This window comes from Vanessa atalanta, chromosome 15 (genome assembly GCF_905147765.1).
Source record: "Vanessa atalanta chromosome 15, ilVanAtal1.2, whole genome shotgun sequence".
NCBI classification, from domain to species: Eukaryota; Metazoa; Arthropoda; class Insecta; order Lepidoptera; family Nymphalidae; genus Vanessa; species Vanessa atalanta.
In genome coordinates this window covers 4554550-4580506 of record NC_061885.1, presented here as the reverse complement: position 1 = coordinate 4580506, position 25957 = coordinate 4554550, and the positions used below count along the sequence as shown (strand labels likewise).

Here is a 25957-nt window from a genome sequence, read left to right as displayed (position 1 = left end):
ACTATAGGTAGCAATTATGAATTTGTAAATAAATTAATATATTAATTATTTAAAAAATAAAACATAATTAAAAAAAAAATAACGTAGAACTTACCACACCACACCACAGTTTTCTCAAAAATATCATAAGTGATTTTTATAATGTAATAGTTGATCAGTGATCACTGATAAATTCTGTCTATGATACTTCAAAAAATCGTTAACTTTTTTGAAATGTTGACCATATTAATTGAGCATACTAAATTAAATTATAAAAGCTTTAGCTTTCCTTACTGTACTGTTAATAACTAGTAAGTTAAAGAGTCGAAAAGGAAAAAACATTAAAATGTTTGATTTTTATGGTAACTTATGCAGCTCTTATACTTATTGAGCGAACCATCGCTTTCGTAACAACAATCATCCGCCCATAGACAATCAACAAACTGAAATGAAAATGTCCGTCGTAAAAGAAACGTTTTTATTTTACTTTGTGACTGTGCAGTGATTGTGGATAGATATGTGAAATATTTTATAGTATTTACTTTCTTTAAAGTGTACACTATTAAAATAAAATGATTGTCCAAGAACCTATACAGGTAGGTTTTTAAAAATATTTTTCATACCTGTCAAGGTATTGGCATTGTAGGTAATTTTATTTATTAAATTATTTGAATTTCTACAGGTTATTGTTTGGGATTGTCTCAACAATTATGAATATGACAATGCTATATTCTTGGCAGAGAGATTACACGCTGAAGGTAAGGATTACAAGTTATTCAAATATGTCATACCCTCTTAACAGATCAAATTATTATTGATTAATTGTGTTTGCATGAAATTTTAATTTGGGTGTCATGATCATTAAATATGTAACATTATTTCAGTGGCTTCCGAAGAGACAGCATTTTTATTAGGCACTTGTTACTACAGAGCTGGACGTGTTAATGAAACTCAACATTTATTACAAAATACATCACTCACTTTACCACAAGCAAGGTTTCTTTTAGCAAAATGCTCAGTCGAACTTAAATCGTAAGTAATTAACTAATTTTCAAGATTAATAAAATGTAATTATTATATAGAAATAGCTAATGTTCACTGTTTCTTAATAAATTAATTAACAAGAAAGATAAACATATACTTACTAAGTCCATTTCAGCAACACGAATAGTAATTACTGTTAGACATTCATTGTTTTAAGATAGTAAAGCAGTAATAATATTATTCAATAAATTAAATCAAACCCTACCAATAAAAAATAAATTATTTTCTTTTTGCAGTTACAAAGATGCTGAAATTGCATTAGGAACAAATTTAGATATTGTAGCCTCTGAATTTGGAGAACAAGCACCATATGCATTGCAACTTCTGGCCAAAATTTATAACATCACAGAGAGGAGAAGTAAAGCTTCTGAGGCACTTCGGAAAGCATTGTCTTTAAATCCATTTATGTGGAAATCTTTTGCACTTCTATGCAACATGGGGGAGAAAGTAGACCCCCATATTGTATTCCAAATAAATAACACTGAATTTACATTTGGTGTTTCAACATTAGTGAATCTAGTCAGCAATTCTGAGAATATTTCATTTGTTAATAGTAACATTCCTAATAATACTAATATGAATGCTAATGTAACACCAAATAATGTTGCTTCTCGAACTCCCATGTCTATGTCGACGAGCATCACCCCAGAGATACAAGCTCCTGTTAAACGTATGCATAGTGTATTTAGTGGTATGGCACCAATACCTTTCTCACCATCATTTGGTATGCTGCCTATGGAAGAATCTCCAGTATTATATACACCAACCTTAACAGATTCAAATGAACAGAAAGCTTTACCGAAAATAGTTAACTCTTTAAGAGCACATGTTGGTCAACTAAAAGATGCAGTGTTCAGTCCAGGACCTAGATGTACACTTGGCCCTGCTCCGAGAAGATCTTCACGGTTGTTCAGTAATAACAATAGTAGTTATTCAGTTAAAGAAAATAATAAATCACCTAGTCGGAAATTTGTAGCTCCTAAAAGCCCTTCGAGAAAAAATAAACAGCGTACAGCCAAAAATATGAAAACAAATTCTGACACTAACGAAAGGAATAAAAGTATAGAAGTTACACCTACAATACCACCAAAGAACACTAATGGTGTAGCTTTGTTACACCTACTAAAGGAACTAGGAGAGGCTTATAAATCACTGTCATTTTTAGATTGTAAAAATGCTATTAAACTATTTCAAGAAATTCCACCAAAACAGCAAGCATCTCCATGGGTACAGACTATGATAGCTCGAGCTCATTACGAACTAGCACAATATGAGGCTGCAGCTAAAATCTTTTCAGAAATTAGAAAACAATATCCGAATCGTACAGAAGGCATGGACATTTACAGTACATGTCTCTGGCATCTCCAGCGTGAAGCACAGTTATCAGCATTAGCACAAGAATTGGTAGAACTTAATAGAAATGACTCTATATCCTGGTTAGCAGCAGGCAATTGCTTTTCCTTACATAAAGAACGTGAAACTGCTCTGAAATTTTTCAAAAGAGCTGTCCAAATAGACCCTGATGCTGCTTATGCCCATGCTCTGTTAGGCCATGAGTATGCTGTGGCAGAAGAAACTGATAAAGCCCTCTCTAGTTTTCGAACTGCAGTTAGTATTGACCCGCGCAATTACGTCGCGTGGTTCGGTATAGCGACAGTTTATGCACGTCAAGAACGTTGGAAAGCATCAGAAGTTCATATACGTCGAGCTTTAGCTATTCATCCCCACTCAGGTGTTTTACGTTGCCAACTTGGTTTAGCTCAGGCAGCTTTAGGTAAAATGGATCGTGCAATAGCAACTCTCGAAAGAGCTGTCTCATTAGATACGGAGAATCCTTTATGCCGCTTTCATAGAGCCTCAGTCTTGTTGCGTGCTGGAAGACCTCAAGATGCTTTGGCTGATTTGCACCATTTAAAGGATATTGCTCCGAGGGAATCCTTAGTGTACTATTTACTTGGTAAAGTTCATAATAAATTGGGTAATTCTCATTTAGCTTTAATGCATTTCAGCTGGGCCACAGATTTAGATCCGAAAGGTACAGGTGGACATATAAAAGAAGGTTTTGACCCATCAAAACAAGAAGATGCCCCTGAAAGACCATCTTAAACATAATCTGACTACTGCAAAATGAACTTTATTGATTCGTCTACATTGGTGGGTGTTGTAGTCATACATGACTGATATCTCTTGTAAATAAGGCGCTCACCTTTCGAACTCCGAATTGACACCAAATCTTCCAAACCTAGCTTTATGGAGATCGACTGGTGTGTGACGCATTTAGTTGCTGTAGTAGTAAGAGCGTATGTGGACTTGTTTATATAGAGTAAGTTGTGGATATTCCTAAAGTTATCCTAGTTTATTATGTAATATCTTGTATAGAAAATAATCCCTAGAATATAACTAAACAAACATGCTTTTGAAAGACCTAAAACACACAGGGCCTTGATCTCAATGTGGTGTTTTTTATTCTAAATAAATGTACTATGCAAATTAATATCATTGACTGCAATTTATTTGACATCGTAATTTTATGATACGAAACGTCCGTAAGTGATTTCGTTTCTAATATCACGGAAGTATTTTTTTTATCTGCTTGTGAAAGCTTATACAAGAGAACCGCTGGCGGTGTTTCATTATCATAGATTTTTAGTAATCAATTTTGTAATATAGAATTCTTTATACATATGGAAATCGATAATATGCATGAAAAATATTTGTAATTTGATAAAAGTAAAAACTTGTAAAAATAAAAGTAATTGGATGTTCTGTACTGTTATGTCTAATTATACGATATGTACCCAATGCAGTTAAATTCTGGAACAATATGTACAGTCTAACAAATATTAGTTCATAGTATGTATATGAAATTATTTGTGGCGTTTATATAATACTAAAATACACTATTGTTTGTCTTTGAATCACCAATCAAATGCTAGCTCTAAAGACGTACACCACCCTGATTATATGTGAACTTATAAAAAATACATTAAATTATCTTGTGTTTTATTTCAAACGTCATAAATAATACGAATTAATAAATTAAAAAATCATTTATTTGTTTTCTTAAAATTACATATTGTTCTAATAATTGTAATAAGAAATCTTTATTAAAAACGCAAAATCGTTTTTAATAGAAAATGTTTCCATATTGTAACAAAAGTATACACAAATAATTCGTCACAGATTAAATCCTAGGCATCGGGATATTTTGTATTTTATTTCGCATTTATCTCTGATAAACCAAACCTGTGCAGTTTCGATAGCTTTATTGAGCATGATTTAACATTTAAAACTACAATATCACCTTACGTGTACTAAAAAAGTTCTGTAATTATTATTTAGCGGAATGAACTTCAAACTGTAGTCGTCATTACATTTTATTAAATGAGAAATCTTATTTCTAATACTGCTATATTACTATTCCAATAATGATAGCTTTGAAAATTATGAACATAAGTTATACGAATTTTTGTAATATTGAATCTAAAGCTTTTCTGACTGTCGGATCATTTAACAGTTTGTTCTGTGATTCTTGCTTGCTCACTGGCGGACTCGCGACGGGCGGAGATTCAGATTTTCCCAAAGATTTCTTATCGTTGAGTATATTCAATATTCTTTGTTGTAAATCCACTTGAGTTTTACTATTAGTCGTCGCAGTGGTTAATGGCTCGCCTAATTCTATCTTGACTTGTTGTTCTCTGCGTTCCTATAAGAAATATAAATATACTTTACACAAGAAGACTTGCAAGTATTTTAGCACGTAATAATACAAAATAAATTATATTATAGAGCCCATCGGGCCGGAATGTAGATTTTATCGAGAAGAATTGGCAAAATCTGTTCAGTGGCAATTTACCATATTACATATCTAAGATGACAGCCGAATGGGCCACCTTATGGTGAGTGATAACCGCTGCCCAGACATAGGCGCTGTAAGAAATATTAATCCATGCGCCGCCAATCTTGGGAGCTAAGATGTTATGTCCCCTATGAATTTAGTTACACTGGCTCACTAACCCTTTTAACTTAAATGCAAAAATACTAAGTATTGCTGTATTAGCGGTAGAGGGCGTGATATTTAATAAGAGGTACCTACCCAAATGAGCGTGCTCAAAGCCCTACTATCAAGTAAACTATAACTAAATTCATATATATCCTGCATGAAAACACATTGATTTATTGTCTTTCAATTCACAGTGTGTTTATAATAACCAGAAAATTTACTAGTATCCAACTCAAGGTCGATCACTGTCCGAAGCCGAACGTTTAATATTCCTAACTAATTTAGTTCAAGATCGGTTAACAGATAATCTTAACAAGATAGTTAATATAAAACCTTGCAATTTATAAAAATAATAATAATTCAAAATAATGTAGATTACATATGAGCCATTTCTTATACCCCATTTGCACTCGCGCGTCCAAAATCCAAATGCACTATTACATTAACTTACTGACAACATTGGGATGTTGATATTGGTGCTTGATATTATTGATTGTTATGAGTGAAAGAAGCTATATTATTATGTCCTGTGTAGTTGGTTAGTCTCCCTTGAGATTGACTGCCAAGTTCGAATATAGTGTAAACAAAATGTTGCGAAAAAAGTAAGATCACATAAAGTTTTCTTCCATATTGGATAAAATTGTCAAAGTCGCAAAACTTAGTAAATGTTCTTACCTGAAGATACTCGATAACTTTATCGTATTGAAGCACGGTGAGGGTACTTCCATCTGCCAACTGTCCGAGCAGAGCATACACCGCTTCTCTCCCCGAAGGTCCACCCCTTTGTACTTCTTGAAAGTTCCTTGATAGCAGTTGTAGCGCATCTTCAAGTGGCATATTGCGATGTTCTATGAATAAAGAATATCATGAAACTATATAATTATATCATATTGTTGATAATTAAACATCATAGCAGTATTTGCAGTTTTGTTACCAATTAAAAACTACTTAATTTATTTGATTTTGATTTACTTGTTGGTAGCGGTATGTGCAAATCCGTCTGGTTAGGTATCAACCACTCAACATAATATACTCTATCAAACAGTATTTCTTAGTATTGTTTTGTTCCAGTTTGAAGGGTGCGTGAGCCAGTGTAACTACAGGCACAAGAGCTACGACATCTTATTTCCCTAGGTTGTTGGCGCATTGGTGAGCGCTTACAATGAGGTGGTCCACTTACCAATCCGTCTAACTGTAAGAAATAAAAAACAAAAAAACATCTTACCTTGTGGCAAGCCATGGAGGATGGTCAGTGTCAAGGATCTGTGTTCCAAGTTCAATGGCATTACCAATATAGCATAAAGACAGCCTCGTGACGCAATGTTTCCGAGTACTTTTCCTATAGGAACATCCTCCATTGGGAATAGTAAATCTACAACTATTCCTAGTCGTTGTAGACGCCCTTCAATATATTCCGCATATTCTCTGCAACAAAGAAAAATATTAAAATCACACGTTTATTATAGAAATATGTGTATGTGACCGGAGACATGGTTTTGGTAAAACCATACAAAATTAAAATCGTAAAACAAATACGAGGTTGATTTTTTAATTTAACTTAGATGTCCACTCAAACTACATCAAATGTTGGTCAATAAATTGATAACACTTAAAGATGGTAGTGCTAGGTACTCATCCCTAAAATTGCACTGCCAAACAGCAACAGCAATATACAATACGAGTATTGTTGTATACCAGTTTGAAGGATGAATGAGCCTAACGTAAAGTGTGTGTAAGTATAGTCTATTCCCAAAACAAGAGGAAAAAAGCTAAATAAACAACATTTGAGCTTGAATAATCTATTATATTCATTATGGATTTGAGAAAAATGACGTTTTGAACGTCGGCGAAACTGTTATCGACACCTTGGAAGTAAAATTAAAAGTGAATATAAGTGTTTAAATAGAATAGTCTTGTATAAATAAAGATATATTAGACAATATTTTTAGTAGAGCACAAAATACCTGGACTTTTTTTTTTTTTTTTTATGTCATAAGGTGGCAAACGAGCAGGAGGCTCACCTGATGGAAAGTGACTACCACCGCCCATGGACATCTGCAACACCGGGGGGCTTGCAGGTGCGTTGCCGGCCTTTCAGGAAAGAGTACGCTCTTTTCTTGAAGGTTCCCAAGTCGTATCGGTTCGGAAAAACCGCCGGCGAAAGCTGGTTCCACAGAGTGGTTGTGCGAGGCAGAAAATGTCTTAAAAATCGCGCTGTTGTGGATTTTCGGACATCTAGGTGGTGCGGGTGATATTTGGAATTTTGACGAGATGTCCGAAGGTGAAATTCAGCAGCCGGGATTAATTCGAACAATTCCTCGGAACATTCCCCGTGATAAATTCTGTAGAAGATGCAGAGCGATCCAACATCTCTACGCAAAGCCAAAGGATCAAGCAGATCGGAAAGGGCTTGATCGTCGATAATTCGAGCCGCTCTACGTTGGATACGGTCAAATGGAAGGAGCTGGTACTGGGGAGCACCCGCCCAGAGGTGAGAGCAGTATTCCATGTGAGGCCGAATTTGCGCCTTGTATAGTCTTAGACGATGGGCCGACGTGAAATACTGTCTTGCCTTGCTGAGCACACCCAGCTTTTTTGATGCCAATTTGGCTTTGCCTTCCAATTGACCGCGGAACTGAACGAGACTCGAAACATCAACGCCAAGTATTCCGATACTAGCTGTAGCGGCTAACGGAATGTTCTCGAATCGTGGAGATACGACAAATGGTGTTTTTTTAGCAGTTAACGCGCAAACTTGCGTCTTTTTGGGGTTGAAGTGAACTAGGTTTAGCCGACCCCAGTTCGAGACTTTGTTTAACGAAGACTCGATTTCAGATACAAGTTTGTTCCGGTTTTCTTCGACGTTTTCCCGAGAAATATTAGCACGGCCGGTGTATGAGGTGTCTACGGTGCTGTCGTCTGCATAGCAATGAATGTTACTGATTTGCAACAAGTCATTGATATGCAGAAGAAACAGAGTGGGTGATAGAACGCAGCCTTGTGGAACACCAGCATTGACGAATTTTAAGTCAGAGCATGCACCGTCGACAACGACCTTGATGCTCCGATCTGCCAAAAAACTGGTAATCCAATTGCATAATTTCCCGGGAAGCCCATAGGAAGGAAGCTTCGAAAGAAGCGCTTTGTGCCACACGCGATCGAAGGCCTTCGCTATGTCCAGACTGGCTGCTAATGCCTCCCCTTTGCTCTCAACTGCTTCCGCCCATCTATGAGTAAGGTAAACTAGAAGATCACCGGCTGAGCGACCCCGACGGAAACCGTACTGGCGGTCGCTAATCAGCTGGTACTCCTCTAGGTACCGCAGGAGCTGGCAGTTTATAATGGACTCCATTAGCTTGGAGAACAAGGAGGTGATGGCTATAGGCCTATAATTGGACGGGTCTGAGCGGTTGCCCTTTTTAGGGATCGGATGCACCAAAGCAGTCTTCCAGGAGTTCGGGACGACGCCGAATGCATAGGATTGCCGGAAAAGACGCGTTAAGACCGGCGCCAACTCGGGAGCACAAGTCCGTAGCACGATTGGAGGGATGCCATCGGGTCCACTCGACTTATGAATATCCAAGGAAAGAAGTGCTTTACGAACTGCACTTTGCAGGAATTTAACCTCCGGCATCGTGGTATCACACCGCGGGATTGTTGGTGGTGACTTTCCTCGGTCATCCAGAGTCGAGTTCGCTGCGAAGAGAGAGCCTAAAAGATCAGCCTTCTCCTTCGCTGTATGGGCCAATGACTCACCGTCCTTGTGCAGAGATGGTAAGGAAGGCTGACAGAAATTCCCTAAGACAGCCTTGGCGAGAGACCAGAACGCACGTGTTCCTGAAGGGAGGCGCACCAGTCTCTCGCCAATTCTGCCAATGTACTCCGTCTTCGCCTTAGCAATCACGTTTTTGAAGGACCTAGAGGCAGAGTTATATTCCTTTCTGATTGCGCTGGTATTTACATCACGAGACGCTGATGCGTTAGCCCAGTCTTGGTAGCGTTCCCATTTTCTGCGTGAAGCCGTTTTGCAGAAACGACCAAACCAGGGCTGGGACTTGCCACCGATGGGGACCGCAGAATACGGAATGAATAGTTCCATACCCTGAAGTACCACATCGGCAACAGAGTCAGCAACAACACTCGGATCATCCGGCGAGAAACAAACCTGCCCCCATGGGTAGGATGCAAAGAAGGACCGCATCCCATCCCAATCTGCTGACCTGTAGTGCCACACTCGGCGGCAGCCCACGAAACGAGGTCGTGAGTAACGCGCAACCGGCACTGTACTTCGGACGAGACAGTGGTCCGACGAGCCCAGAGGGGGTTCGACGATAACCTGGTAGCCATCCGGATGGGAAGTCAGCAGAAGGTCCAACAGGGAAGGTGTATGATCCTCCACGTCTGGTATTCGCGTTGGCGAGGGGACTAGTTGTGTCAAATCATATGCTAAAGCGAAGTCGAGAACAGATCTACCCGCATGATCGGTAGTGCGCGATCCAAGCCATTCGGCATGGTGGGCATTAAAATCGCCAAGAATAACGATCTCTGCGGATGGGATCTGCTGCAGTACGGAATCTGTAGCCATTTGGACGTGCTCAACCAGTCGGTCGGTTTCGGCATTACCGCTATGGGACCTATAAAGGCAAGCGTAGATTCGCGGATGGTCGTCACAATCTACACGCAGCCAGATAATTGATAGGTCCTGTCCTTCAAGGCTGCCGAGGCGTCGAGAGCAGATATCATCTCTGACGTAAACGCACACCCCAGCTCGTGGTACAAAGGAATGTTCCAATTTATACCCGGGGTAGGAAAGAAAAGTCGTATCGGCAGGAGAAGATATCTGAGTCTCGGTAAGAAAGAGCAAGGCCGGCTTCGCCGTCTCAAGGTGAAAGTGGACGGCGTTCAAGTTCGAGTTGAGTCCCCTTATGTTGCAGAAGTCCACAGTGAGGGTGGTAGGGGTTGCCTTATGATGCCTGCTCCGCTTGCCCCGAACAGTGGCGAGCGCAAAATTGCCCCCCCCAGAATTCGGAGGGCAGCCTGGGCATCCCTGCTCAGGTGGTGTATGTCCTGAGCATGGATGCCCAGAGAGGGATTCTCCACCGCAGTCGCTGATGGTACCCTCCTGGGGTAATGTAACCAAATTCTGCACAACCATCATGTTTAAGGGGGGGGGGGGGGTATCGGGCCTCCGGGACTCTCACATACCAGACGAAACGCGGTAACATAGCTACCACTTCACGCCGATTTTAAGTGAGAGAGTGGTACTTCCCCGGGCGTGCCGGCCCATTCGGCTGCAACCCGAAGGTATGCAGTGTGGCACTACCACTTACGACTATTAGCAAATCGCGCGGTATACGTAAATCTAAGGTTTGTTTATCTTTATTCCTACTTTGACTGGAATAAAATAAAATATAGTTCATTGACTATAAGGATGGGATGGTTAATATGTCTTTCTCAGTACCAATGTCGATAGGTGATGGTGACTACTTACCCACTACTGGCTCATTTGCCAGTATGCCTACATGCATATACATTTTACGAAAAAGAAGATATATATATATTTATGGCATAGGTTGGCGGACGTGTATATGGGCCACCTGATGGTAAATGGTCACCACAATGCCCATAGACAATGGCGCTGTAAGAAATATTAACCATACCTTACATCGCCAATGCACCACTAATCTTGGGAACTAAGATGTTATGTCCCCTGTGCCTGTACTTACACTGGCTTACTCACCCTTCAAACCAAAACACAACAATACTGAGTAATTTGGCGGTAGAATATTTGATGAGTGGGGGAGTATCTAACCAGACGGGCTTGCATAAAGCCCTAGCACCCAGAGTTTTCTAATTAAATATTATAATCATTTTCTTACGTTAGAGCTTTCGAAACTACTATAATTTCACAGTCATTCCTCTCGGGTACTGGTAATGCCCTTGGATACTCGGGCTGTGGGTATCTGTCATAATTTCTCTCAGGCCATTCGCTACCTGTAAGTTATAAAATGACGATCATTGACATGCTCTTCAAAAATACACTTGACTAATAAAAAACTCATGGCCTTTCTTCCGCCGATCTTCATAATTTATGCCAATAATAGATTTATTTTCAGTTCTGAACCTGTGGTATTTTTTACTTTGATTAATTATCATTATCAATAAGTGTGATGCTCATCTACAGAATAAAGAATAATATATTTAAATTTGAATTTAACTAAAAAAAATATAAATTTATATTTTAAATAGTAGATTAGGTTTAATAAATGTTTAAATTCATGGTTTTATATACAGAAATGAAATTATGTTCTTCTGTTCTTTACCAATGCGCATTTTTTTTTTTTTTTTAACTTTCACTTTTTGATAATAAAATTAACAAATAGTTAAACATGTAACCTCTACCGGGCGATCGTTCTCTAAAGTTGGGGGGACCGCCGCGCCCCCTCCCGCGCCCGCGAGCGCGGCCCCGCGGCCCTCCTCGAGTCGCCGCATCTCGCTCATTCCAACCCTGCTTATTGTAACCTTCTTCAAATTCTTCTTCTCTATAATCTGATACATTAATAGAAATATTAATTAGTATTAAATATATTTATTGAAACAAATTATTAAAATATATTTTGACCAAGATAACCTAGTGTCTAGATGCTTAACACTAAGTTCTAGAATGTGCCATTTGGTTATCATGTCATTAATTTAATTTCACCACACTCATACAGAAAACTGCATGTGTGTGGTAAAATTCCCACTCACAACCCATATTTACCCATCCACAATGACGAAGCATGGTGTAACAAACTCCAAGCCTTTTACCCAATGGTGGGACATTTACATGCTTTACATGCAGGTGTTTAAATATTAAACAATAAAATATCTTCGCCATATACATGTTGTATATTCAAATAATTAAACTCAAGAAATAAAAATTAATTATGTTATGCAAAGTGCATTTAAATGCTTTCCATTATAATATTTAATCACTACAGATAAAGAAGTACTTCCTATGAAAAATTTAAGAGAATAATAATCTTTAATTCAATTATGGTAAAAATTGAATTCAATTTAAAAAAAACATTATTTATATAATTAGTATATAAATGTATATCATCAATAATCACAAAATCTTCCTAGGAATTACAAATATTTGACAGGAAATATATTTAAGAGTTTTTAAAACAAATATTTCTATATGAAATATTGTTTAAAATAAGCCTACCTCTAGTACTAGGCTTACTTTTAGCTAGAAGGGTTAGTAGGTTAAGAAATGTATGTATTTCCTAGGAATTGTGTAGAATTTCTAAGTTTACAATAATACAACATTACTCATAATTGGCCAAATATACTGCAATTATAAAAAATATAAGTATTCTTAAATATAGCTTTAGTATAAAGTATTCTAATTATATTTAATCTATATTTTTTTATCTAAAATATGAAATGATTCTTACTTTCACCAACATAGTTTCCATAATTGTCATAAGGATCTTCAGTGATATCATCCCCACCTTTATTAGGTATATTTTCAGGTACTGCAAGCGGGGGTTTATCTGATTGAATCGATACCACATCAGTTTCTCGTCTATATTGGTAGCAGGAATAAATATGTTAAATACATTTATAGCTTAAAAATTAATACTATGACTTTATACTTTGACTATATTAATATGATAGCATTAATGTTTTATATTTATACTCTGGTACTACTTTTTTATGCATTTAACATGTACTTTATTGGTAATAACAAATCTTACTTTGGTCCATTACGTTGGGCAGCTCTGACAGTTATTTTTTTCCCTTGAAAAACACTGAAATTAGCTTTATTTATTGCTTCGATCGCACTTGACTCCTGTTGAAACTGTACAAATCCAAATATTCTGTTTATGATTATTCCATCAATTTTGCCGTATTCGATAAAATGATTGTAAAGTTCGTCAACATTAGCATCATCGGTGAGTCCGCCAACGTATATACGAAGATGAGCCGTCGAATAATCTTTCATTGCCTGCTTATCTAGCGTTAATTTGTCTAAAACAAAATAATTACATACATTATTTTTATTTTTTATAACCAATATATTAGTAAAATTCAATAAGCATATCGATAGTATTTTAATTAAAACAACCTGCCATTGTTGATAACTATTAGCAGAACTTAAATAAAGTCAAATTGCCAAATACACTCTAAGCTATTTTATTTCTATAACTTTGAAAATATTTAAAATTAATATGTATTCTAAGACAAGTAAATTGTCAATGTCAAACAATGAAGGAATTTGATAGCATAGCAAGCACTACATAAATAACATTCACAGATAAGAACTTGATTCAGTTAACAATGTTCACAGATATAATACCTCGAAAGTAAAAATTAATGACATAATAAGTTTGTTTTTTTTTTTCTTTAAACTCGATAACAACTTACTTTATACTTGTAAAACATATATGAAGTTAAATTTTAATAAACTTATTTCCTACTACGTATTACTGCATTAATATACGAATGAAATATAACTTTCCTATGAGTAAAATTTCAGAAGCACTTAAAATCACATATTAAGCTTACGTTTTCTAGCAAGCCTGAGACATCAAACTCTTTGTGGCATTTTAAAATTATTTTGCTTTAATTTTTGTAGCAGCATTTTATGGTAATCTATTAAATCTGTTGCTAATATAACATACATTACATTTCACCATAATAAAAACTTAAATGAACATGTTGAATGTAAATTTGACTAATCCCTCGAGATCTAGTCATATTTTACGAGTAAAATTGTTAAAAATTAAATGATGACCCTCATCTGTTCCATACTATCTGTCCTTCGTCACACTTTTCATCTTTGGATGACAATTTGATACTCTCATTACTGTCGTCTCCGTCTGTCAGTCGCTGTCAGTTTTTGAATGGCATTGGTTTAGTTTTTAGGTTAGATATTTGAATAGTTTAAAAATGAAATTAATAAAAAAAATGATTTTGGGATTTTTCTACTTAATTTTGTACTTTTAAGTAAATGTGTCTAAAAAAGTAGACATTAAAGTTTTAATAAAAGATCTCATTGGAAATGTAAGTATAAAATTATAATTCTTAATTTTATAATAGTCTCTTACACAATAGTATATTTATATAAATTAATGATATTTAAAATAAATAGTCACATGACAAGTTTCATAAAAAAATAAAAATATACTCAAATGCGTAGATTGCTAAAAACGATAGGTTGGTATGATAGCATCGCCAAGGCCAAAAATAGATAATAAAAATTGCGAACAATTTTTGGTTTAAAAATATAATTTAAGAGAAATTTGATATTTATGAATAAAGTTATAAAATCATTAACATGGCAGAAAGAACCTACTTTAAAATAATTTCGTCAATATATTTTAAGGGCATGAGTTCTTTAAAATTAAAAAAAGACAATTGTTTTGCCACCTGGCACTGTCAATCTGTATAATAATTTCTAATATATTGTTGGCATTGTTTTAAGTATTTTAGAAACACAATAATATTTAATTATAAATCCTTAATGGGTCTAACAAGTGTTGTAAATTATTATTAATATGAGCGAAGGTGGTGAGTGGTTCTATTGCATGCATTTTAACTGATGATTACGGATTCAAGCCCAGTCAAGCACCACTGCATAGCCACAAGCTTATTTTTTGTTTTTAATTCATCTTATGTTCAGCAATCAGGGAAACATCACAAAGTAGCTGCATATGTCTTCAATGAAATTCTTCCATATGTGTATCCATTAAACCACATTGTAGTAATGTGGTGGAATTAGCTCCAGACCTTCTTAAAGGAAAAGTAGACCTATTCCCAACTGTGGGAAATTTAAAAGATGTTCTCGTTAGAATTATTAGATTATAAAATGTCTAGTGCTAAAATACAATTCTAGACATTTTAAACCAAATATTGCAGTCTGTATTATTAGTTATTACCGAATATAAATAGGTACCTAATATTTTAAATGCTTTTTAGAAGATAATAAATATCATGTATCCAGACCATTAATGTATCAAATGTAAAATAATAAATGTATTATTGAATTTCTTTTCAGATATAATTTACAATGCAAGCTTTAGGCCTTACCTGGAGAAGGATTGCAAGCAATTTACGAAGTCTTGGTGTTGCTACTGGTGCAAGAAAAGTAGTCAATGTTGCCTTTAGTGACAAATATTTACTATACACAAATGTTACAATTTCCGTAACTTTATCATCTTTAGGTGACATTATGGAACAAACTTATGAAATATACACTAAGGAACAAGATAAATATAATGCTAAAAGAACCATGCACATGGCTTTTTCCGGTGCTGCGGTAGGTGTTTTATGCCATCACTGGTATAAAATTTTAGACAAATTTATAATAGGTAAAACATTTGACATGGTAGCAAAGAAGTTATTACTTGACCAATTAATATTTTCACCAATTATGATTGTGACATTTTTCGGTAGTTTGGCGCTATTTGAAAAAGACCCTGTGGGTAACTTTAAAGAAGAAGTCAGAGACAAGTTTGTTACATTGTATCACGCCGAGTGGTTAGTATGGCCCCCAGCGCAGATTATCAACTTTTATTTCTTACCAACTAAATATAGAGTTTTGTATGATAATACAATATCTTTAGGATATGATGTTTATACTTCACAAGTTAAACATAAAAAAACAATAAAAATTCCCCCACAGGATTCAAAATCGTCATGACAGGGATTAATAAATGATGTTACATTCAATACAATTTATTTCACATAGCACACCAAACCTATTGTACATATCAATTATAATATAAAATATTATTTAAACAGTTCTATCATCCATAAAGCTTGGCTGTGATTGTTGTATTTGAGTAAATACTATTTTGTTAAACATTGTTATTATATGATAATTATAAATTATTATATAAAACTGTTTACAATTGTTTTATTTCCCGGTAAATATAACGCCTTAAATAAAAGTTATCGATATATATATCAAAAGAGTATGTATATATTGCGAAATGATTTCATTTCTAGGATATTTCAAATGTGGGTGTAAACAGTCGTTGGTTCCAAACAAAAGCTTTAAACTTGATTGGAGGAGTGAATAGAAATATTGGTAATACTTCTTAATGGGACATTACTACTACTACTGCTACTACTATACTAAAAAAATTACAATTGAAAATAAAGGAAAAGTATAAATTTCAAAAATACAAATTTGTTTATTACAATAAAACAATGTTTGAAATATCCTACTAAAGTATATGGATATTATCAATATCAAAGATAGTTCTCCCCATAGATTTATACCAAATGTTAAAATATGTGGTTTATTTTGCCTAATACGTCCAGTAACCTAAAAAATATAAACTTTCATATTAAGGTAAAATTTTAATATTACAGCATTTTTTTTTTTGCATAAAGCATTTTGAATCACTATAACAACTGCTAAACTCTACGTAAATTATTCTTTAATTATTATTTGGGAGTCAAAAAAGGTTCTTCAGCAGCCGAATTTCTTTTGCTCGACCTCAAGCTATTAATGACGTTCCGAACAACGGAATCTTCAAATATTTTATCTGACCACGACTCCGAGCGTCTGTTTCGTCCAAATTCTTCTAAGGTCGGTAATCTACTTGTTCTCGGCGTTCCAAAATGTGATCTGAACGATCTAGTCCTTTTATGTTGTAAGCCCAGTAATGAAGTCAGCAGTTTATCCAAAGCAGCGATGTCATTAATATTTGATCCTTTACCGCGAGGGGTCGCTACCCCAGACGCGATTACGCTTGATCGGATCGATGCTGGGCTTCGAGCTTGAAGTCCAATTGTACGTATTACCTAACGAATGAATAAATATACAATTAAAAAAAAAAAATACATCTACATATATATAAGAGATCTAATAAACCAGATAAATGAGACTAAGTTTTTAACCACTTTTTTAAACTTAATTTGAGATCGTATTAACATAAAAATAACTTAGTTTTAAAATATATTTTTTGGAATATATTGGCAATGGCAGAGACATGATTATTAAGTACCTACACGAGTTCTAATAATTATATAGTACATGTGTACCTCGTCTGCGGTATGGCTCTGATAGCTCATTCTCTTAACTTTCCTATACGTTTCATCGTCGAGTGCTTCTTGAACGGCTGCCTCCAGTTTTTCTTTAACTTCCTCATCGTTGCTTTGTTGTAAATCTTCCAATACCAACCTGGATATAATGTTTGTAATCATGTTAAAGGAGTCTGTCCACTACACCGTGCTATAAACATGCCTATCAGGTAGGACATAGGTATATGCCTAGCAGAAAGTATCATGCATGATATGACTGTTCCCGTTCTTTTGACATTTATGAGTTCTTTTCAAGTAGTTAATTTAGGTTTGGCACCATCGCGGGCCATGCACGGAGCTTATCAGCATTGGCAAAATATACTTACCGATTATTGTTGACGCTCCGTGCATGGCCTACGACGGTGTTGGTTAGTGTCGAAACGGTCCAGTAGGCTGACTAGTAGTAGCGGGTAGAATAGTCAGAATACGAGAAAGAATACTTCTTATAAATTCAAAGAATATGTTTTATCATGGTATGATACGGTGTAATGGCCAGTGGGCAGACACCTTAAACAATAATGACTTACTCTTTTTTTATAGTGAATTGACTAGGCACATTTTTTTTTAATTGAAGCTGATGTCGTGAAAGGTTATGGGATTCAATGTATCATTAACCTATGGTATGTACATTTATGTATTTTCACTAGTATTTCAAGAGAAGGTTTTTAAGTGTAAACAATAAAATATAGGACATCATAAATATTACTTTTCACAAATTAAAATATACTTGTGTCGCATAACTCTAATTAACTGATCTTATTTATTTATAATAACAGTGAACATTTGAACCTAAACGATTGATGATACTTTAGGTAGGCATACGTTTAGTATACCTACCCTCAAGAAACATCTACCTACTTCATTTTGTCATTAATTAAATCCGCTTTCGATATTTCTTAGTTAAGGTTAATGAAAATCGATAGACGTTCTAAGCTACTCTTGCGAACATTGCATTTAGTTGAGACTAAAAATAAGTCGGTTGAATTCCAACACAAAAGATCAGAAAATGAGAAAAAACATAGTTTCAATTAGCCCTTATGGTAAGTAACATTTCATAATATAAAAAAAATTATATTATGTCATCATCAACATTTAAATAATATAAAAAAATGTAGATACATACTTACACAATTAGGCTATTCAAGAATTTTGTAATTTTTTTTTAAATGTGACGAAAATCACCATACCGAAAAAATGCAAACCAAAATGTTTAACAATTAAGATATCTTACTCAGTTCGTTCATCATCTTCAGCTTTATACAGATTAGCACGGTTCGCTTCCCTTGCTACTTTGATGTCCTTTTCCCAGAATCTCCTTAAATCGGGAGTAGAGGTGTACGGGGCGGCAACCTCCTTGATTTTGAGAAAGATGATGGCGGTTATGAATATGCAGATTACGTTCACGATGGTCAGACAACAACTCACGATTCCTGTAATAATAATATCTAGTTTATATATATATATATATATAACTATATGCACCTACATCATAAGACTCCCTTTTAGTTGTGACATGGAAAACTGGAATGAGGCTTTGAATCATAAAGAATGTAATCACGGCGGATATTATTAAGTATAGAAAAAGTTACATTGAAATCTTAGCTATAGGTAATTTTAATTAAAACGAAAGTTATAAATTTCTCTGTCATCATAAAATGCGAAAGAGTTGCCCTAGTGTAGACATGATTAAAAATGCATTTTTAATATTATTGTATGACCAGAATTTTAAGGCGATTTTAATACGGGTGATCGACATGATTACTGTTTTCGCGTACCTACAAATTACACTTATTTAATTAGGTATACCGAAATAATTAATTGTTGTCGTTCATTATACATTTTTACAATAATCTACAGATTTTTTTAATGAAAAAAAAACGTATGTTTTCATCGTGGTTATTTGAGGATTTTGTTGAAAGATTGTATTACATTTTACAAAAAGTTCCAAAAAATAGCGAATTAAACTTATTACAATATATCTATTTATTAAAGTTCATAGTGTCAATGAATTCTTTATTAGAGAGCTACTAGAACTGAAGAGAAGGTAAATACAGGTAAAGGGCATGAACGACCGACATTTAAGTGATCTTAATATGCAAATCTTACCATTAACAGCGAACTCTATAGGCATGTATTCATGGTAGAGCGGCACGTAAGATGAATTACCGTAATACGGCTCCCCTTTGATGTGGGGTATTTTCACGCCTGGATACAACAGCCATATACACGCCAACGCCCAAAACAAGCCCTGTAGATAAATGACGTACAACGTACAACTTTACGTAATGTCATGAATTTTACATCTACACATACGTGCATCTAACCTTGTCTAATGTTGTTCGTTAGCGTCTTTAATGCATACTCGTTTGCCCTTTCGCTCAATGTTCTCCTTCATTTTGAATGCGCTTTAATTTACTTATTTATAATTTTAATTGTAATAAATGTGCATATAATATTAGGAACATATATTTTTCTGACATTATTATTGTTTTTTCCATTATTTGTTACTACTATTTATAACTCGAAATATTTTATTTTATTAAGAATTGGGCTAAGTTACCGTTGTTGCATCATTTTTAGTTATTAACAAAACACTATAGTTTTATAATATTATAAACAAACAATATAATTATTGTATATCTAAATTATCAGTCATTTTATAGTACTGACATTTTAGATACAATATTTTTAAGTAAAACTTTTGTGTATTTAAATCTGCTTTTATTAGCATTATCCAAAAAATAATGATCTCTGAATGATTTCACGCTCCGAAAAAAAATATTGTCAAATAAAATGTATTTTAAATAAAGTATACAGGTAAGCGGATTGGCAAATAGGCCAACTGATGATGAATGGTCACCAAGTGGTGGAAAATATGTCCCTTCAAAAAGTTCAAAATGTTATAATCAATCCTACCACGTAGTATTTGCGCGAATCCAATATGAACACACAAAATATAATAATAGTAATTTTTTTATTAAAGTATCAGTAACAACGTGTAAATCCTCCATTGTTGGGCTAAGGTTACGAGTTTATTTACGTTTTTCAAATGTTTGATGGTTTGATGGAAATATTTAGGAGATATTTCAGCTTAGATCTTTTGTTTTAGCCACTGGACTCCGCTTTTCTAGTAATCACCTTTAATGAAATAGAAGTAACTCCTTATTTACCTTTCCATTTATAACGCAACTGTTATTTTAAACGTTATTTAAATTATCTTTGTTTTAATTATCGTGTGGACATTAATAAACAACATAAGCCCGTCAACGTTAAATATAATACTCACGCAATTAACAACCGGAGGTAACAGTGAAGCTGAAATGGCTATGCCTATTAAAGGTCCAGCGCTGCCTTGCAAAAGGGCGAGGGCCACACCCGTTCCGGAGGTTAGAGCCCAAAGCACGCCCATCCATAACGAACGGACGTTTCCTCTAGAAAAGAAACAATAGTAATATATAACGGAGACATTCGTTAGGAATATAACAATTCGTAAAAAGTTGTAAACTTGTCTATGTTTGAATCTTATTGTCTTTGATTATTTAGAGACTTTAGACATTAAGTCCACCTTTTTCCATTTGTGGTGGTCAATAAATAAAACAAAACCAAGAACTCAAAAGTGATAATTATACAATATTGTCTTGTACAGTAAGATAAATTACATTTAGGTTTCAGCATTCGAAGCTCTTTTCAGTGGTGCGATACGCTTCGGTGAGTAATTGTGTGAAATTTTCAAGTTTCCTTGAGTAGGATTTCCATTAGTAGATGTTTGATGATAAGTGGATATTTGAGAGTCTTAAACGAACTCTCTTTTAAAAAATACTAAGTATTATATACATTTATATTACGCCTTTTTATTTGATATAGGAAGGAAAACTGTCAAAAGTTTCCACCGGATGGTTAGTAGATATTTGAGCTATAAGAAATAAAAAGCATCACTCCCATTGTCAATGCGTCACAAACCATGGGAACTAAGATCTTATATCCCTTGTGCCTGTAGTCACATCTACTCCATGACCATTTAAACATGAACGTGATGACTTTCCGGATTCTACTCTGATGGGCTTAAATGCAGCCCTACCACCAAGTGAAGTTACGTGAGTAATGTAATTACTAGTTTACCTTGACTTCATTTCTTCAGTTGGCCAGTCTCCAAAACCCCAAGGCATTTCGGTAGCTCCCAATATTAAACCGAAAATAAATCCAAATAAGAGTGATAGGAACATTCCCAGGACCAAGCTTTCGAAGCCGCTCCGAACCAGACTTCTATCAGAGATGATTGTACCGAATGTTATTGACATCACAGGCCCCATAAGAGGTGAGACTAACATGGCCGCCACTATATTTGACGCATTGTTTTCGACTAGGCCCAGAGCTGCTAAGGAACTGTATACGTAAACATGACATAAAAAAAACACTTTAAAAAAAATCCTTTCCTCAAAGAGTTTTGGAGTTGATTGAAGGTTCAGAATGGCGTGGTTGATGTAGCAAACACAGACACGTTGCACTGTATCCATCATCTAACAGTACAATACATTCAGGTTTCCGCGAGATTTTTTCCTCCAGCGAGATGAATTATCATAAACATGAGTTAAGTATTATACGATACATCAACTAATCTTTTTAATCACTTAGATAACAAATTAATGTTTTATAAGTTCTTTGGTAGGAATATTTGCACAAGCAATAAAATAAACCAATACTGCTGTTTATTTTGTAAAATTTAAAACGACCTACTGTGTTACAGCATACAAAATAAGATAACTGGATTTTTTTTTATGCACAACTGAATCCATCGTAGGCATGTCAATAGTTGACTGTCTACATTCAGAATCCTGCTACATACCTTAAGCCGCTACATTACGTAGCGCATGCCCGCTCTACAAATCCTAAGCCCAGTTTTTTTACACTATCGTATGTACGTGTTGATCCTCTGACGAATTTTTGATAAAAGGCAAAAATATTTAGATCTGCATGTTGGTTGAATACATACGTATTAATTAATTGAGTAATTATTTACGAAAAGTAGCCAATTAAGATAGTCTCAATTCAATATATTTTTAAGTCCGTATTATTTCTTCTAATATTATTATATTTAAGTATAAAATCGCGTAAGAACTTCAATACTTACTCGGCAGTTATAATAAGCGTAAGATAGTCAAACGATAGCTCTCCACCGCCCCGGACGCCGTCTACAACTTGCTTGACTGTCAGTTTTGACCTAATTGACTCAACGAAATTGCGCCATCGTTTTGCTTCTTCGTTTTTTCTTCTGGGTCGAGTTTTTTGAAAAGAATTTAAAATTGACAATGTATTTATTTGAATTTGTTTACTTTAATTTCTTCATTATGGGCCAGTCATCTTTTTTTTTTTTAGGATATTATAATAACTTCTATTTTTAGTATAACTTTGGAACTATCAAAAACGTGACCACAAAATATCCTATCTAAGTTGTATCATAGGCCACAATTAATAAAATATCACATTTATTTTGATTAAATTTGATATTTAAATATTTAATGCGTGGAATAAGAAACTATAACAATTAATAATATACAAGATAAAAGTAACTCACAGCATTGCGTCATCATCATCAACAATAAATTCAATCGCCGCATGCACCACATTACACGGTAGAACGCTAAAACAATTTAAAAAAACAAACGTCGTGTTAGATATTGAAAAAAAAAAGGATTTACATGTATATACTAACTTAAGAATATTACATTACATGATAGAACAGCCTGGAGTTAATAATAATCGTTGATTTTCACGCCATTGCCCATTTGACAATCTACAAATCTTTCTATTAAAAAAAAAAAGAAAAACAGTAACTACTAAGTCTCTTTTGTGGTCTTCTCGGTAGTACTACATTACAAATTAGAAGAAATTTTACGTTTTAAAAAATGTACCAAAATAATAACTTTAAAATTCTACATGTATTTATTGTAAAAGTGTGCCTGAATATTCTTCGGATGTGTGTTGCTAGTTACATGTTCATAATGTTCGTTATTAAATATTTGATATAATTTTTCAGGAAGCCAAAAAGCTATGAATGAGTGGGATTATGCCGAACACTCGTACCGTCATTAATACGTATAGTATAGAGCATTGAGAGATAAACGAGACTAAACTTATTGTGATAATAATATGTATATCGAGGATCTAAATATGTTGCCGTGGAGGGATTTATGACTTCGCTGTAATTTTATAAATAGCTTAATAATATTACTTGAATTATAACCTGTAAACCTTTAATGTAATTAATCTTACTCTGTACCCATTTACGTAATCCGTTTATATATCTATCTAAATGTGTAACGGGTTGTGTGTCTGTATATGTTTTTTTTTTTATATAATTATAACTATCGAGATGTACATGTACATCAGAAGAAATGATTGGACTTGTTGTAAGTCAGAAGTTATATATTTTATAATTATATGCAGTAAAATAATTATATTTTCAGAGTTTATTTTTTAATGTAATACCACACTGTGGTCACCACCGCCAATAGACATTGGCGCTGTTAGAAATAATTACCATCACTTACTTTGCCAATGCGCCACAAACTTTAGGAACTAAGATGTTATGTCCTTTGTGCCTTTAGTTACACTAGTTTACTCACCCTTCAAAACGGAATACAACATACCAAATATTGCTGCTTGACGGCAGAATAGCTGATGAGTTGGTGATACCCAGACGGGCTTGCACAAAGCCATACCATCAAGTGATGAGAAACATTTGCGAAATCGTAGCTAAATTAATTGTGACACTGTTAGACTGACCTGACTATAGATTTGCTCCGAACGCCAATTCCTAGTTGCGTGAGACAATGTAGCATGGTCTCGCATGGGTCCCCAGTGGCCAATGGAAAAACGACTTCGTAGTAATTGCCTAATTTGTCGCCCAACCATACTGCGTGCTCGACCTTTAGTTTTCTTAACAACTCTTCCAAAATCTACAATATTGAGATGTAAATTGAGAACGCTACAATGAAGCTAAAAACTAAACAAAAATCTTAAATTGTAATTGTAATGCAATACCATGTATATTGGATTGTATATTCCAGTTTCAATACTGCCTATCGTTTTTAAATGAAATTTGAATGTGGCTGTTGTAGCTAGACTATATATACCAATATGTAAAAAAAATAAGTTTCGAGTACTCCAAATTTTATGATACAGAATTATATTTAATGGTGATAGTGTGATAAATACATCTGTAATGTTGGTAGAATTTAATAGTCAATATTATTAATACAAATTATGAATCTAACATTCCCTGTAATACCTACCTCCATTTTTAATACTTAGTATTTAAAAATAAACTATTTCTTATCTAATAATTTATAATCCAGATGATATTTAACTTATTTACTTACGCTTTCCATTGTAATAAACTCAATATCCTCGTTAATGTTTTCCAATTTCGGATTAAAGCATTCATTATCGTAGCCCTGTGTCAAATGTATCGGAATGCTATTCGCTTTTTTATTACGCAACTCCACTTCCAAACGACACTTTTCAAGCGACGCTTCGTCTATCGGAAGCATTTCTTTCGGTTTACCAAATTTGAGAATATGTTCATAGTTACTAGACGGAATATATATTATGAATATGACACCTGAAGGCATTTCTAGGTTATTATTTCTTTTAGTACTACACTCAGGGATGTTCTGTCGTCTATGTTTGTTTTAAATTGTCAACTGCGGACTCGAGTGTCTCGGACACTTAATATTGTACTGTTAATTTAATTGTGAAACAATTACGATATTGCTAATTTGTCAACGTTCATCCCGTGTGTTTGTTAACGGAAAAAACGTTGTATTATCACTTACTCATAAACCACCGCTGATTCTGTCTCTCTGTCTTTTTGATAACGTGATCAACTCAAAATTTATCGAACGCTCTTTTATTCAATTATTAATGGTTTATAATCGTTAGGTTAGGTTAGTAATGAGTCTTGGAAAGACGAGTTATATGTAGTACGGTATAAAAGTTTTGTGTAAACCCTTATTTTACCCGGGCGGCTAGATAGTATAAAATAATAACAAATAAATATCTTTTTTTTTGTAACAAGCTTTTATTTAATCCTTGCACTAAAACGAAAATTATTTTTCGTTTGAATTGTGATCAGTTACACTCACACTTGTGGGACTCCCTGGAGCCCTGGACGCCGAGTGCGCCCAGGTACGCCGGGTTTACCCACTAAAAGGTACCCAGCGGTACCCTCTCCGTCTTTCGGCGGGCGCCACGGGATCGCTTACGCATGCTACCGTGACAAACCACACTTATACCTTGTACTAACAGGTGCAGTTAAAAAAAGATTGGAAAATATATCCTTATACCTTTATTCACCAATGAATATAGCTTATCAGCGTCAGGACTTACAGACTTTATCTTCATCTTATCTTTGTTCTTTGATCTTTGTTAACAAAAAAACTCAATTCAAATCTTAATCATGTGACTGAAAATTGGATGCACTGGATAACGATATGTCTTATGTAGTTGGCGAATAAAAATTTTGGTATGCGTCATTGGTTCTTCTTACACAACACATTATGAAACAAATGTAATAATTGTACGCTACATACAATTAGAAGGAGGAAGCGAAAAGAGCGTGTTTGCAACATAATTGATTTTTCGTTAGGGATACCTACTCCTACTGTTATCAAATTAAAACTCAGATCATTAAAATGTTTAGAAAAAAAAAACCAAAAAACATATGTCTTTATATTTCGTATTGTATGTGTTTTTAAATGCGTAAAATAAGAAAATATGATTGTTATAAAAAAAGTTTGAATGCGTGCAGCCTTTTGAATGATCACGTGGCTCCCAGGTCAGCAA

General features: G+C 34.6%; 4 protein-coding genes across 7 annotated transcripts; 2 read left to right on the top strand and 2 right to left on the bottom strand.

Moving 5' to 3' along the window:
• The first annotated feature begins 376 nt into the window (after positions 1–376).
• LOC125069168 (cell division cycle protein 27 homolog) lies at positions 377–3994 on the top strand. The gene is made up of 4 exons (XM_047678565.1): positions 377–575; positions 662–737; positions 864–1011; positions 1260–3994. The coding sequence occupies exons 1-4, from the start codon at positions 552–554 to the stop codon at positions 3127–3129; spliced, it is 2118 nt and encodes a 705-aa protein (XP_047534521.1). The 5' UTR covers positions 377–551; the 3' UTR covers positions 3130–3994.
• Positions 3995–4058: 64 nt separating this feature from the next.
• On the bottom strand, positions 4059–13278 carry LOC125069169 (nuclear receptor coactivator 5). 2 transcript variants are annotated; one of them, XM_047678566.1, is made up of 8 exons: positions 13146–13278; positions 12775–13048; positions 12472–12602; positions 11423–11575; positions 10906–11020; positions 6252–6451; positions 5702–5874; positions 4059–4729 (listed from the first exon to the last, which is right to left on the bottom strand). In XM_047678566.1, exons 1-8 carry the CDS (start codon positions 13150–13152, stop codon positions 4481–4483), a joined length of 1302 nt encoding a protein of 433 aa, XP_047534522.1. In that variant the 5' UTR covers positions 13153–13278; the 3' UTR covers positions 4059–4480. The 2 variants fall into 2 exon arrangements, with proteins under 2 accessions (XP_047534522.1, XP_047534523.1); XM_047678567.1 differs by having other exon boundaries at positions 11429–11575.
• A 624-nt stretch (positions 13279–13902) lies between these two features.
• LOC125069281 (mpv17-like protein 2) lies at positions 13903–15926 on the top strand. Its single transcript, XM_047678716.1, has 2 exons — positions 13903–14083; positions 15078–15926. Exon 2 carries the CDS (start codon positions 15090–15092, stop codon positions 15720–15722), a length of 633 nt encoding a protein of 210 aa, XP_047534672.1. The 5' UTR covers positions 13903–14083; positions 15078–15089; the 3' UTR covers positions 15723–15926.
• A 342-nt stretch (positions 15927–16268) lies between these two features.
• LOC125069310 lies at positions 16269–24782 on the bottom strand. 3 transcript variants are annotated; one of them, XM_047678756.1, is made up of 10 exons: positions 24493–24782; positions 23897–24069; positions 22686–22751; positions 22242–22382; positions 21233–21496; positions 20400–20544; positions 19220–19361; positions 18345–18543; positions 17075–17213; positions 16269–16834 (listed from the first exon to the last, which is right to left on the bottom strand). In XM_047678756.1, the coding sequence occupies exons 1-10, from the start codon at positions 24742–24744 to the stop codon at positions 16475–16477; spliced, it is 1881 nt and encodes a 626-aa protein (XP_047534712.1). In that variant the 5' UTR covers positions 24745–24782; the 3' UTR covers positions 16269–16474. The 3 variants fall into 3 exon arrangements, with proteins under 3 accessions (XP_047534712.1, XP_047534714.1, XP_047534713.1); XM_047678758.1 differs by having other exon boundaries at positions 21233–21376; XM_047678757.1 differs by having other exon boundaries at positions 22242–22379.
• Between the last annotated feature and the right edge of the window lie 1175 nt (positions 24783–25957).

Coding starts and splice junctions, on each gene's coding strand:
- LOC125069281 (XM_047678716.1), top strand. CDS start 15,090: ATGCAAGCTTTAGGCCTTACCTGGAGAAGGATTGCAAGCAATTTACGA.
- LOC125069310 (XM_047678756.1), bottom strand. CDS start 24,744: ATGCCTTCAGGTGTCATATTCATAATATATATTCCGTCTAGTAACTAT. Junction 24,070..24,492: donor AGTTTATTACAATGGAAAGC/GTAAGTAAATAA, acceptor TCAATATTGTAG/ATTTTGGAAGAGTTGTTAAG. Junction 19,362..20,399: donor TACCTCCGGTTGTTAATTGC/GTGAGTATTATA, acceptor ATTTATCTACAG/GGCTTGTTTTGGGCGTTGGC.
- LOC125069169 (XM_047678566.1), bottom strand. Junction 11,576..12,471: donor TGGAAACTATGTTGGTGAAA/GTAAGAATCATT, acceptor TTAATGTATCAG/ATTATAGAGAAGAAGAATTT. Junction 11,021..11,422: donor AGAACGATCGCCCGGTAGAG/GTTACATGTTTA, acceptor TATAACTTACAG/GTAGCGAATGGCCTGAGAGA.
- LOC125069168 (XM_047678565.1), top strand. CDS start 552: ATGATTGTCCAAGAACCTATACAG. Junction 576..661: donor TTGTCCAAGAACCTATACAG/GTAGGTTTTTAA, acceptor GAATTTCTACAG/GTTATTGTTTGGGATTGTCT. Junction 1,012..1,259: donor TGCTCAGTCGAACTTAAATC/GTAAGTAATTAA, acceptor TTCTTTTTGCAG/TTACAAAGATGCTGAAATTG.